The sequence below is a fragment of the Lampris incognitus genome, chromosome 20 (genome assembly GCF_029633865.1).
Source record: "Lampris incognitus isolate fLamInc1 chromosome 20, fLamInc1.hap2, whole genome shotgun sequence".
Lineage (NCBI taxonomy): Eukaryota > Metazoa > Chordata > Actinopteri > Lampriformes > Lampridae > Lampris > Lampris incognitus.
In genome coordinates this window covers 21,350,908-21,364,674 of record NC_079230.1, presented here as the reverse complement: position 1 = coordinate 21,364,674, position 13,767 = coordinate 21,350,908, and the positions used below count along the sequence as shown (strand labels likewise).

Below are 13,767 nucleotides of genomic sequence, written 5' to 3'. Positions count from 1 at the left end.
GGGGAACGTAGTGCGTAAGAGGATCACGCTATTCCCCCCAGTTCCCCCTCCCCCTCGAACAGGTGCCCCGACCGAACAGAGGAGGCACTAATGCAGCGACCAGGACACATATCCACATCCGGCTTCCCACCCGCAGACACGGCCAATTGTGTCTGCAGGGACACCCTACCAAGCCGGAGGTAACACAGGGATTCGAACCGGCGATCCCCGTGTTGGTAGGCAACGGAATAGACCGCTACGCTACCCAGACGCCCAACAAATTATCTGATTAAAATGAGACTGACCAAGATTCTTCACTGAAGCATATCTTTAGTCAAACTACGGATGTGAGTCACTATCAGGCGGGGGAAGCGAATTGCAATTGGATGTGGTAACACTTCAACAAATCATTTCGCCACATGAAAAAGTTAAGCTTCTCTCACAACTTGGCATGAAATATCTCATTTTCCAAACGGCTGGCTAATCCTAATCTACTCCTTCACGAAAATGAATCGATTGTGACCGACCCAGCACAAGATTCAAAAGGGATTTGCAACACATGAGGAAGGAACACGCCACTTGCACCAATCTCTACGTTACAGCATTGGCGTGTCGGTGATGCTGCGTCATCATTAAAATGGCCACTTTTATTGCCTTAAGTGTTTTCAGGTTATGATGTAGTTCATTCATTCATCCATTATCCAAACCGCTTATCCTTACTCAGGGTCGCGGGGATGCTGGAGCCTATCCCAGCAGTCATGGGATGGCAGGCAGGGAGACACCCTGGACAGGCCGCCAGGCCATCACATTCACACCTAGGGACAATTTAGTATGGCCGATTCACCTGACCTACATGTCTTTGGACTGTGGGAGGAAACCGCAGCACCCGGAGGAAACCCACGCAGACATGGGGAGAACATGCAAACTCCACACAGGATGACCCGGGACGACCCCCAAGGTTGGATTACCCCGGGGCTCGAACCCAGGACCTTCTTGCTGAGGCGACCGCGCTAACCACTGCGCCACTGTGCCACTCAGTGTAGCTATGATGTAGTTATGTTAAGTAAATTGCAGAGCTACAGGAGTACACCAAGAATGTACTTCTAATAAAAATGCACCAATGTGTATCATTTCGGTGCATAGTGTCTTTTCCCGTTTCACCAATCATCGTGATTCAGATCTGAGAGAACAGGAAGACCTGTTTTCTCATACATTAGGTGTTAAGTGCCGGTGGTTTGATGAGGCGTGTTACATCCACAACATAAGGACTTTGGTTTCAAGGTACAAAGTAAACATGACTCATTCACAAAGCACACTTAGGTTAGGTGACAGTATGAGATCACATTAACACAGTTTGGAGCAAATGGGAATCTTCAGTGGCTTCAATTTCTCAAAGCAAAAAAAATAAAAAAAAAGTTTTGGAGATTTCTTCACAAAATATCCACACCATGATGCGTTGCCAGCATCTTATGTAACGTATCACTCGTTATCCAAAGCAGTAGTACTCATCCGACTCCACCCTGAGCTTCAGCGGCGATTTGCTGAAAGCATCACCGTCAATAACATTTGTATCCACAAAACGCTCGATGTCCGTGGGCGAGGGGTGGTCCGGGAGGTCCTCGGCTAGCGTGTCCAGATAGCTTCCGACGGATATACCGTCCAGCCCGTCGCTGTTCCCGTCATTCAAACTGGTGAAGCTTCCCTGTAGCGAGGTGCCATCCTGGCTATCTGATAGGCTATACAGGCTGCCCGTCAAGCTGCCCTCTTGGCTGGCCACGCCCCCTTTCTCTTCCATCACCCAACGTATGGACTCGATGCCCTCGTTGATCGACATTAGCTGCTGCATCAGCTTCACGTCGATGGCCCGCAGATGCGCCTGTATGTAGGACCAAGAGCATTCATGTCAAGAGAGGGCGTACCAGAGACAGTTTATAACGCATTACAGTGCCCGCGTTGGCTGAGGACGCCATTTTTACAAGCCGTTTACCGCCGAGCTGACGGCGCACAAATAACAGTGACTGCTGCACCTTGCTAATAGTTCTCCGTGCCAGAGGGAGGAGCGGATAGAAAATCACGGACTTTATCTTTAATGGACAGAGGAGATAAACAGTAGTTTTCATTCCAGTCTCCTGGACGGCACATCGTGTGCCTTTTTTCCCCCCAGCTTTCATGGTCAGACATTCTTCAGGACGAACCAGACATAACAAAATGGCACCGGAAAGCTTTTGGTATCTTGTACTTTCTTTATATATATATATATATATATATATATATATATACCCAGCCATGGTTGGGGAATGGATTGCATGGCACTAAATCATATGCTACTGTCCACAGTATGGCCATTGATTTAACTCCCCCACCATGACAAGAACACCATTGACGGGAGGAGAGGGGGGCTGGGGTGAGTGGACATGGTCAGCCTATGGTGTCGTTCCAAAGAGCTGCCTCGCCTCTGGCTACTCACACAACAGCGAGATGTGCAAATGGACGGCAGCGACAGCCAACCTATAGTCAAAACACATTAAGCCAGATGGAGGCTGGCGGGGCTGATCCAGTGTCCCAGACAGCCGGCTTGATAAAACAGAGCGCTGGGGGAGAGACAGCGTTGTAACCGGTGTCTGTTTAAGCCATAATACCGGCTGTTTGCTTTGTGGATATACTCTTTCCCCCTTATGCACATTTTTTTTACACTGGCTCTTTCAAATGAATTAGATAGGTGCCACGGGACCGGTATCATAAAACGGGTTCGGCTAATTGGTTTTGCATAGTTTTGTTTTCTTTCTTTTTGTTTTTTTTTTGTTGTTGTTGCATGTAGTCAGTTTACAAAGGAAAGCGTTTTATCTACGTTATGAAGCTCATAAAGGTCGGTTCATAATCTGGGTCTCAAATCAGTTATGATCAACGCTGCAGAAACAGCACGCTAAGCAGTGTCAACACTTGCAGTCGGCCACCTGTAAGAGCGCGCGCGGCGTGCCATATGAGGCGGGTCTGGATGTGCAGCGGAGGGCCTGGCTGGACGGGGAGCACCAGATCACAGCTGTCTGATTGGATTAAAGATTACGTCGTAATTAAAAAAAAAAGAAAGACTGACAGCCGCACAAAGGGCCCAAGACGGCCCTAAACGAGACACCGACAATGCCGGGTAGTGAGAGACCCACAGTGGAATTACCTACCGGAAATAACACTGGCCTACTTTGCATATGGAACAGCCCCCCCCCCCCACACAGTATCTTTTATTCCTTCATTATTTCATTCTCTCTTTCATCCCCATCTCATTTTGAATTCTTCTTTTTTTTACATTTTGTGTCCTTTGTTTTTACATTTTGAACTCTGTTGTTGATTTAATCTTTTTTTCTTTTCTTTTGGCGAAGCACTTTATAACCTTATTTTGAAACGTGGCACACAAATAAAAGTTTCTTCTTCTTCCTATTGGAGCTTTGCGGGTATGACCGAGTACGATTGCAAATAGCCCGGCTAATCAAAACTGATTTGGTCCAAAGACAAGCGTGCATTCATCTGCCACGAATGCGCCCTCGTCTCGGAGATTCTTCACACACACACACACACACACACACACACACACACACACACACACACACACACACACACACACACACACACACACACACACACACACACACACACACACACACACACACACACATCTCTCTCTTTAGATTCAGCATGGCAACACAAAGGCCTTCCTCATGCTTGCGGTATTCCCCCGCTTGGCCAGCCGGTCATCGCGGCCGTGACACAGCCCAACTTTAGCCCACAGGAAAAACTCGGTCAACTTGGCCATCTGTCGGGGGATGCTAATAGCATTGATGATCTTAAAGGAGGGATTTGCTGCAACTCTGGGACCTCATGTGAGGCGTCTGTGTGCACAGGAATAATAACGATGCGCGGTGATGACGATGATGACGACGTTAAGGTGCATACACACGGATTAGAGAAGATGAGAGAGGAGTCTTCATAGTGTGATTGGCTCACAGACAGAGGAAGACATTCAACTGATAACTGCCCTGGCGAACAGGTGTGAATTGACTCCTCACCAACTGGGTGGTTTGACAGTGCTCTCCAAGAGGATGAAGCACGTCACTTATCACCCGGCATGATGACGTTTAACACCAAGCTGTGATAAGGACCTGCGTTGCACTGGGTTTAAGCACTGCCCTATACCTATAGGCAAGCTTTGCAAGGCTGCCAGCAATAACTCCAGCAGATGTCTGCGAATATAATTTCATTTTTTTTCCTACTTTAAACTCAACCACTGATTTGAGTAATACGGTCTTGTGCATGCAAGAAAGCAACTTTTGCACAGCGTGGACGTTAAAAGCGGTGGCACACATGGGGATGATGTAGAGAGCAGCTCTCCTCACAAGCACTGTGTGTGTGTGTGTGTGTGTGTGTGTGTGTGTGTGTGTGTGTGTGCGTGCGTGAGACCTCACTTGTGTGAGGACTTGGAAATGAGTGGTGGTTGGACTTTAAATAGAAAGTTGGAAACAAACATAAGCAAGGCGTCTCTGTCATTATTTCTCTGGCTTGTGCATGCAGGGGCAGATTTGGTGGATCTGGAGACCGGCGTTGGAAGCGTCTGGAGCTGTATATGACAAAGAGGCGGCGGGGGGGGGGGGGGAAGCAGAGACACACAACTCACCATTTCTTGTTTCAAAAACAACAGCTTGCTCTCCAGTCGTTTCAGATCGCCGCAGTTCGCACGGCTCTTTGCGAAATGAGGCCCGGTCGGCTTCTCCTCGTGTTTGCCCCCCACCGCCAGGGACCGGACGAGACTGTCGGGCACTTTGCGACCCAACTTGGTCTCTATGTCCTTAAAGTCGGGCAGAGCGCCGTCTTCCTCCATAGCAGAGACGAGAGGAGGTTTAACCCGGTGCGGCGGATCACGAGGCTCTGGACCCCTCGAAACAACTGGACTTGATGGGCTGAGCCGAGGAGTATCCAGAGACGCGCGGATTCAAAGCGGGCCGAGGAGCGAGTCAAGTAGTCGCGCCTGCAGACGCGGCACACGTGGGCCGCAGCGCTTGGCAGCCGGGCCGAGAGCCGAGACAGCAGCAGCAGCAGCAGGTAGCAGCAGGCAGGTTAGACATGCAACTGCTGCACTGAGCTGAACTCTCGGGCCTTCCTCCCATCGCCCTCCCATTAAATGTGCAGACGGGACAGGCGGTTCGATGACAGCGTGCTTTGCTGTTTTAGACCCAGCCCACATGGAGCTGCCCTGAAATTCAACACCCCGGACAGGTGAGAGACCCGGACTTTAAAGCTGGGTGCACTCATTTCAAAAGTTGCGCGGACTCTTTTTGCTCAATTTTTCAAAATAAAATCAGGTAAAAAAAAAGAGCCTTTATTTATCAATGCTGTCTGTCTGGTCACTTCCTTTTCTATATGTGCACTGTAAAGCTTGTTGCGTTACGTTTTAATGTACACAGTGTGCCATAGCTTATTCATATCTACTCACTATTTTTTTACTTACTTACTGTTAACTGTGTACTTCATCCGTGCACTTTTATCTAGGCCTGCATAGCATTTTAATATGCCATATCGATCGATTGATCGATAAAATGATTTTTTTTTGCATGTCACTGAGCACCAACATTTGCACCGTTGTATTAGATGAATGGATGCATGAACGCATTCAGTGAAACGAAGTTTAATCCATGTTTTTAATGTACATTTAGGCCAACATTTGGATTGCATTGCCAACTCCTTGACAGAGGCTACCACAAACCAAAGCAAAGGCTAACAATGCAGCCCAGTTGAGTTTGATAGTGGTAAGATTTCAAGTCAATCACGAGTTGAGGAAGTCAGAAAACACTGCAGACGTCTGCAAGATTATTTCTCCTTCGGAGTCATCGTGGATAGGTTTGACACTTTTTTCGTTTATTGAAATAAAAAAGAAGATACTACAGGACCAGGGAAGACATTTTCTCCCTAAATACATGAAAACAAGGCAAATAATTTACTTTATATTCCATTAAATGGATGCAGCCGTCCTCTGGGATACGAGCCGTTCCAGTGATTGCACAAATGCGCCCCCTTGTGGATATTACGACTCACTTCTCCAGAAAGACGTTTCATCTGAAATAATGTCACGTACAAAAACACACAAACAGGATTTTTTTAAAATCAAGAATCTGAAATTGTACGTTTACGTTCGTCACCACGTTGCGAATCGCTGCATTTATTGAGACTTTTAAATACGTTTGCAAATATACGTCACACTGACTTCCGGTCAGAGTCTGACTTCAAGGACTTCAGTACTGCGGAAGTGGGAAGGGCAACAACCCGGCAGACGATCAAGGACAGCTCGGAGGCAAACGCGTCATATAACTGCCCACAAGGCTTGGATACCATGCGATGTCCGACAATTCACTTTCAAACGGGTCAAAGTCATGCTAAGGCCCCAATTGAAAACAGAGTATAGGAGTATAGCGCCACCTGTGGCACAACTATCACCTCACAACCGAACGCGCTTGCGTTCAATTCAACTGGACAGCTTTTCAAAGTGACTGACATAACTTATGACACGCTAGAAGGGAGACGTCCTCTTTTCAGATTAGTCACAATTTATGTTAAGAAAAACAACAAGGTCCACAACAAACGACAGAGAAAGACACTGCCCACACACGTTTCGTGCTTTTATGTACTGGGACAGTGAGCAAGTATTGAGCGAGCTGGAGAGGACAGGACAGGAGGGAGAGAGAGAGGGGGGCGGGTATTGATGGGCTCTGTTTTTAGTCCTGTGTGCGAGCAAGCTAGTTGATTTTCTCTGGGCAATTAAAGACGTACCCTTGAAGTACCAACAAAACCTGTTGTCATCACCGATTTACCCAGGAAAAAGAAAAAAGAAATCATAACTGAGAAAAATCTCATCATCCCACCGCAACACAAGGTTTGGTTTACTCATTTCATCGTATTAGTAAAACACTTAACCGTCTGGTGAACCAAGCTCTTGGAAGAAGAGTGTGGCATGTCACAGACTTGCAAGATTTCAATATAACTTGAAACTGAATAATTGGTTCACACCGTTAATCAACGTGTTAATTTATATTGAGCCGTAGTGGGTTAGGAATGCACCAGAAAGATTCTTCTTCTTTCGGCTCCTTCTCGTACTTAAGGTTTTATGTGCAATATGTTACGTTCACGGTCGGATATGCAAGATTGGGACTCTGAACAAATTGCATAGCTGCACCTCAGTACGTAAATAAGAAAACAGCGGGGGGGGGGGCAAACTTGGCAAAAGATTGGTGTTGGTGCGCCTGTCCTAGACCACAGACTGGCTCTTTTCATCATCGTAGCGTTGGTACTCGTCTCCGAGCAGAGGCTGGTGGCCCTCCGTCTTGCGAGACCTGGCACGCATCGTGCACGTAGTGGCAGCGAAGATGACGGCCACGGCCACGAGGGCCACGACGATCACCATCGTGGTGATCTCAGTCAGAGTGAAAGGTTGACCTGGGAAGGTAGCACATGAATTACGAGAATGTGAAATGCAAATTATGTGACCCAACACAGAAGATGTTTTTGTTGTCTTTTTTTTTTTTTCCATTTTTCACAGGGTTAACGTTTGCTCCCATAGCTTTAGCACAGACACGGTGAATACGTTTGGTTTGAATCACTGAGGGGGCCCTTTCTGAGGTCATTTTGTAGTAACAGAACAACCACAAGATGACGGGTGGTTCACGGTCCCAAACCTCTATTTTATTTTTCCATTGAAAACAACAGTCATCTCTTATTATAAGATCTGTGATTGGCACGGGGGAAAGTAACCAACGGATTTTTGTTTCTGTGAGTTAAATGCTATCTTTTGACAGCATGCATTTGAATTTTGAAACAGTCATTTATTTACAGGGAAGCTTTTGCTAAAGCAATGCCAGCTGTAACATGTCAATAGGGCGGCCCGGCTGGTCAACCATTTTATTACCCACATAGCTCTTGTGGGGGAATTACTGCCTCGAAATTCAAAAGAGTGCTAATAAATAAGACAGGATTTGAGTTGCAGAACAAAATTGGTCGGCAACTTAACCCCGTTTGACACTTAATTTGGGGCCGTTTAGTTTTTCCAAATAGGAAAATATAATGGGGATTTTTGCATATGAACCATCTGCCATTTTTCAGCTAACTGTGTCCTACAAAGTGACAGCAGGGCCGCTCTATTAGTGAATAAAGAAACTGCACTGCTGTATAGTTAGAGGCTGTGTTCAGGCTGTTTAATTATGAATACCAGATTTGAACTATAACTTGATTTAACAATTTACTAAGATGTACTTACACTATGATTAACTGTAAGTAAGATTTGCAGTCTGCAAAGAAAGTTGTAACAATGTGAGACTGGCCATCTAAGAAACTGACCCACTAGATTTAGATTACATAGTCAAACACAATGCAGTGTTCATACCTGGCCATTCAGCCTCATAGGAGTAGCCGAGGTTCTCCGGGGCAGTCAAAAACATCTCAGCATTAGTCACCGGGGGCCAGAAAGGCACCATGTTGTAAGCCCTGTTGTGACCAATAGGGGCATTTTCTTCTGGGTACATGGCTGAATCTGCAAGGCATTTGGTGACTTTAAGTTAACATACTGACAACCAGTAGTAGCTGTGTGGTCATATATTAACAGTTATAAGCAGTTACATTATTATTGTCTGCGTTAATCCTAATATTGCTATTGTTATTACTAAATGTTGTGGTGATTGTTACTGTCTGATACATGCCTGGTGAGGATTTGTCAAAGTCTATGAGAGAGCTAAATGGGTGTCAAAATTAAAATGAATGGCCGACATGTTGAATGCAGTTACCCAGGGTGTGTCTCCGCAGCCACTCGTCAAAGATGGCGTCGGTGTAGGTGTGGATCAGGACAAAGATGGGGTCGTTGGGGGACAGGTGAGTCTGCCCTCCTGTCCCGTTCAAGAAGAGATGGGCCAGGTTGTGCAGGCTCCTCACCGCGGGGTCGTAGTTCCCCTGGGGGGCGCTGTAGCCTACGATACAGTGCAACAAGGCATGATGAGAAAATACAGAAAAATTATATGGACGTGTCAGACAGACAGCATGCAATACCCTGGTGGTCTACTCAGACACAGGCGGTACCTGTCATCTCACTTATTATAGTGAAATCTGTGTGTGTGTGTGTGTGTGTGTGTGTGTATGTGTGTCTCTGTGACTGCTATTACAACACTTCCCTGTAGTTACAATATGGGTTTTGACTATACTCTACCTACATGAACGACCACTTCATGCATAATAAAACTCTTAAAAGGTGATCTTGGGGGCATACAGGTAGCATGGCGGTCTATTCCGTTGCCTACCAACACCGGGATCGCTGGTTCAAATCCCCGTATTACCTTCAGCTTGGTCAGACGTCCCTACAGACAAGATTGGCCGTGTCTGTGGGTGGGTATGTATCCTGGTCACTGTACTAGCGCCTCCTCTGATCAGTTGGGGTGCCTGTTCGGGGGGGAATAACGTGATCCTCCCACACACTACGTCCCCCTGGCGAAACTCCTCACTGTCAGGTGAAAAGAAGCGGCTGGCGACTCCACATGTGTCGGAGGAGGCATGTGGTAGTCTGCAGCCCTCCCCGGATTGGCAGAGGGGGGGAGCAGCAACCGGGACAGCTCGGAAGAGTGGGGTAATTGGCCAGATGCAATTGGGGGGAGAGAAAAAAAAAGGAGGGGGGGGAAGGGTGATCTCTTTCCAAGTTTGCTTTATTCATCGAATTCACACACACACACACACACACACACACACACACATATACCTTCAATGGTGTTCCTGAAGCTTTGGGAGGAGGTGGAGTAGTAAGGGGGCGTGTCGAAAGCGTTAACCTGCAGACAGTCGGCCACGTCCCGGGGCTCGGGGAGACGCTGGACCATGGGCCTGTTGACATTTCCTGCCGGGTTCCTGCTGATGACAGAGGTTTCCGTACCTGAGGGGAGAAAGGGGAAGGCCATCCAGGAACGATGACTGGATTACTGGAGGTAATACTGTTGGTAAAGTCAACATAGAAGTCTCTGCACGTTGCTTTGGATTTGCAGGACAAACGTCTTCTGTAATGCGATTAGTTAAGTAGGTGTGTGATTGTGTTAACATCAATTTACCTCTTTTACACCCCTCTCACAAGGATTATTTTTGTAGTATGCACAAGACATTTGGCAGCAGAGCCAGAAAAAAAAAGAAGAAGGTGAGAACGTGTTCAATACTCCAGGTTTATGTCAGCCTGGTGTTGGGGGCTTCATGGAGGAATACGACTTACTGTTGCAGATGGTGCCCATGGTGTCATAGTCTTCCACGTTTTCACAGACGATCCTCCACTGGGAGAAGATGGAGTTGGGGCTCAGGCTGTTCATGTCAAAGCTGCTCCGGGCTCCCATCAGGTCGTCGGTGCAGATGTCACATGTGCTGCCACCGATGGCGAAGTTCCAGTAGGGCAAGGCAAATGATGGGTCTTGCAGCATGTCCTGGTTTACATAAAACAAAGAGTAAAATAAGGGCACTCGGGTAGCATAGCGGTCTATTCAGTTGCCTGCCAACACGGGGATCGCCGGTTCGAATCCCCGTGTTACCTCCGACTTGGTCGGGCGTCCCTACGGACACCATTGGCCGTGTCTGCAGGTGGGAAGCCAGATGTGGGTATGCGTCCTGGTCGCTGCACTAGCATCTCCTCTGGTCGGTCGGGGCACCTGTTCGGGGGGGGACTGGGGGGAATAGCGTGATCCTCCCACATGCTACGTCCCCCCGGTGAAACTCCTCACTGTCAGGTGAAAAGAAGCGGCTGGCGACTCCACATGTATCGGAGGAGGCATGTGGTAGTCCGCAGCCCTCCCCGGATCGGCAGAGGGGGTGGAGCAGCGACCAGGATGGCCTGGAAGAGTGGGGTAAAACTGGGGGGAAAAAGGGGAAACCCCCCCCAAAAAGAACAAAATAAAATGCGATTGAAAAAATGAACACCAACAGTCGTCTCTGCAAGAGAGGTGAGGTTGTAAACCTGTGACGTAAAGTGAACAAGGCTTCAGTTGCTTCATGAAACGAGTGTCAAGAGTTCAGCCGAGGTTAGTGTTATATTAATGATCAGAAAGTGGGAGTTATAGAGCTTCAAGTTGCTCATCTAATGACTTCTTCCTTCCTTTATCTACATTTTCTTTTGTTCTAACTCGATATCAAATTTACCAACCTGAACCGATTTACAGTCGCCTAATCCAAATTCAGCCGTTTTATGGGACGAAAACCAGCTCATGCATAGAAAACTTTGAGGATTATCATGCCCTTTAAATGCAATAGGCAACCTTTTGGTACAAGAGAGTGAAACACTGGCTGACGGGCTATGAAATCAGTGCTCAGACCATTACATACTTAACAGCCTATAATATCACTTTGAATGTGATAAATGAAGTTTTGTGTAAATTGCTTCAACTCAACATTTTCATGATTGAAACATGGATATTCTGTCGAGTCTGTGTGTGTGTGTGTGTGTGTGTGTGTGTGTGTGTGTGTGTGTGTGTGTGTGTGTGTGTGTGTGTACATTCTTGTTCGGCTATATTTGTGGGGACCACTTGTGAGTTCTGAATCACAAGAGTGAGGACGTCTCTTCATACTATGTTGAGCGGTCCTCACCCCTCTATTTTAGGGTTAGACTCTGGGTTTAGGTTTAAGGTTAGAATTGGGATTAGATTAGGGGAAGGGTTAAGGTTAGCCATGTAGTTATGATGGTTAAGGTTAGGGTTAAGGGCTGGGGAATGAATGCAGTCAATGAGGGGTCCCCACAAGCGTAGGGTGATGTGGTGTGTGTTTGTACATCCAACCTGCATGTCGCGTTCCAGCTGAAGCAGGTGGTATCTGTGCCAGGTCACGAAACCAGGCCCCTCGTGGGAGAAGTCCACTCCTCCAAAACTCGGCTGCCCAGCGCCCAGAAAGGTCTTACTGGTGGAGTAGTAGTGGGACCACACAAAGTAGTTGTAGATGGAGATGTTTTCAAACTGCATGGTGTTTCCATCGGGCCCAAAGACCTCTGCGTAGCGCCGTGTCGCGATGACCAGGTCCGGGTGCACGGTGCGTTTGGCCTGATCCAGCGCGTTGAGGAAGGCCCTCTTCTCAGCCGCGCTCAGCAGCATCACGTTCCTCCTCACTGCCGGGATTATGGGGAAAATGGGATTAGCGGAGCTGCTCGTGTCTGCCGAGGTCATACTGGCTGGCTGTCACATCACTTGAACTTGAAACATTTTCAGTTATCACCAATCTATTCATGTCAATATACTTGAGCATAAGTTTATAATTATACTACTACTGTTTGGTGCTAAATTAGCCCACTTTTTAGATTAGGAGTATTTGAAAGTATTCTAAAAGGGGTATCCTAAACTACACTGCAGCACATTTGTTGTTCCTAAGGGAACTTAAATGCAGAGAACTTGTCCAGTTTAGGCTTGTGTTATTTCACAGTCAAAACAACACACAACCCCCCATGTCTCTTCTTATCCGATCGAAAGCTTCAGCAGCAACTTTTGGAGAAGTTGTTTGTAACATGTGCGCCCCTTACTTTAACAGCTACTAGCGTCCTGACGCAAGGTTTTAACCCGCAAGGTTTTAACCTTATTTAACCTCGTTAATTTCCATCTCTGACGTCGACACTTTCCCTTCCCCTGCATGTCTCCGTCCATTTTCCCTCTTTAAGCATCAACGTTAGCGTTGTGGGCCACAGTGGCTCAGGAGCTGGAGCAGGACGTCTGGTAACTTCAGTGTTGCCGGTTCAATCCTCGGCCCCTCCTGCCAAATAGGTGTCGTTGAGCAAGACCCCTGACCCCTAACTGCCCCCGAAGAGCCGGTTGTTACCTTGCATGGTAAACACCGCCATCTGTGTGTGGGTGCGCGCGCGCGCGCGCGCGACAATAATTTACTGTGAAGCGCTTTGAGTGGCTGCTGCAGCAAGAAAAGTGCTTTATAAATGCAGCCCACTTTACAAATAATAATAATGCATTTACCATTTAACTATTATGACGACTATTAATTATAACAACAACAATGCGTCTAGCAGTGGACCACTCACCCACGGGCACGCGCTGATCGCAGTTCGCTCCAGTCCGCCCGTGCGCGCACCGGCCGCAGTCGTGCCCACTGAAGTTGCCGTTGCACCGGCACGAGCGGACGAAGAAGCGCGCGGGCCACCGCTCGCGATCGTCCCGTCCGTCGTGCGGGTACTGGGGCCCGTGCCGGCGTGCGTCCACCGACACGACCACGCACCCGCCGCGTCCCGATCTGGCGCCGCACGGGTCATCGCCCAGGCCGCGCGGCGACGGGCAGCACACGCCGCTCGCGAGCCCCGATGCGGTCACGCACTCGCGCGGGAACTGGGCGCGCGCGGTGGCGACGCACAGCAGCGCCAGCGCGACGCACCGACTCCACATCACGACCCCGACAGCAGACGACGCACAAGTCCACTCGGGTTGAACTCTGTCTCTCTGTCTGTCTCTCTGTCTGTCTGTCCGTCTGTGTCTTTCTCTCTCTCTTTCTCTCTGTCTCTCTATCTACTGTGCCAGCTCCAAAATGTCCATCCCTGCACAAATTGTGCCCTTAAACAAGTCCGTTTCCACATAGACAGTACATCACTCCGGTATATGTGCTTTCCCCTGTGCCGAAGCTGTGCCGGTGCTGGGCCCCTTTACTTTTACTCTGAGTCGTCCCATTGAACCGCCACTTTAAATACCGGATTAGCGCGTGACTGCCCAGATTGTTGGCCCTGCCCAGATTTTTTGGCCTCCTCCCGCGTGATCCCATCCCATCACA

General features: G+C 48.1%; 2 protein-coding genes across 3 annotated transcripts; both read right to left on the bottom strand.

Moving 5' to 3' along the window:
* Positions 1 to 284: 284 nt before the first annotated feature.
* LOC130130579 (leucine rich adaptor protein 1-like) lies at positions 285 to 5,242 on the bottom strand. The gene is made up of 2 exons (XM_056300302.1): positions 4,643 to 5,242; positions 285 to 1,855 (listed from the first exon to the last, which is right to left on the bottom strand). Exons 1-2 carry the CDS (start codon positions 4,844 to 4,846, stop codon positions 1,466 to 1,468), a joined length of 594 nt encoding a protein of 197 aa, XP_056156277.1. The 5' UTR covers positions 4,847 to 5,242; the 3' UTR covers positions 285 to 1,465.
* Positions 5,243 to 7,264: 2,022 nt separating this feature from the next.
* Positions 7,265 to 13,388, bottom strand: LOC130130578 (5,6-dihydroxyindole-2-carboxylic acid oxidase-like). 2 transcript variants are annotated; one of them, XM_056300301.1, is made up of 8 exons: positions 13,031 to 13,388; positions 11,793 to 12,115; positions 10,247 to 10,451; positions 9,752 to 9,919; positions 8,793 to 8,972; positions 8,584 to 8,592; positions 8,396 to 8,536; positions 7,265 to 7,452 (listed from the first exon to the last, which is right to left on the bottom strand). In XM_056300301.1, the coding sequence occupies exons 1-8, from the start codon at positions 13,386 to 13,388 to the stop codon at positions 7,265 to 7,267; spliced, it is 1,572 nt and encodes a 523-aa protein (XP_056156276.1). The 2 variants fall into 2 exon arrangements, with proteins under 2 accessions (XP_056156276.1, XP_056156275.1); XM_056300300.1 differs by lacking the exon at positions 8,584 to 8,592 and having other exon boundaries at positions 8,396 to 8,542.
* Between the last annotated feature and the right edge of the window lie 379 nt (positions 13,389 to 13,767).

Coding starts and splice junctions, on each gene's coding strand:
- LOC130130578 (XM_056300301.1), bottom strand. CDS start 13,388: ATGTGGAGTCGGTGCGTCGCGCTGGCGCTGCTGTGCGTCGCCACCGCG. Junction 10,452..11,792: donor AGCTGGAACGCGACATGCAG/GTTGGATGTACA, acceptor TATGTAAACCAG/GACATGCTGCAAGACCCATC. Junction 9,920..10,246: donor CATGGGCACCATCTGCAACA/GTAAGTCGTATT, acceptor TTCTCCCCTCAG/GTACGGAAACCTCTGTCATC.
- LOC130130579 (XM_056300302.1), bottom strand. CDS start 4,846: ATGGAGGAAGACGGCGCTCTGCCCGACTTTAAGGACATAGAGACCAAG. Junction 1,856..4,642: donor TGTTTTTGAAACAAGAAATG/GTGAGTTGTGTG, acceptor TCCTACATACAG/GCGCATCTGCGGGCCATCGA.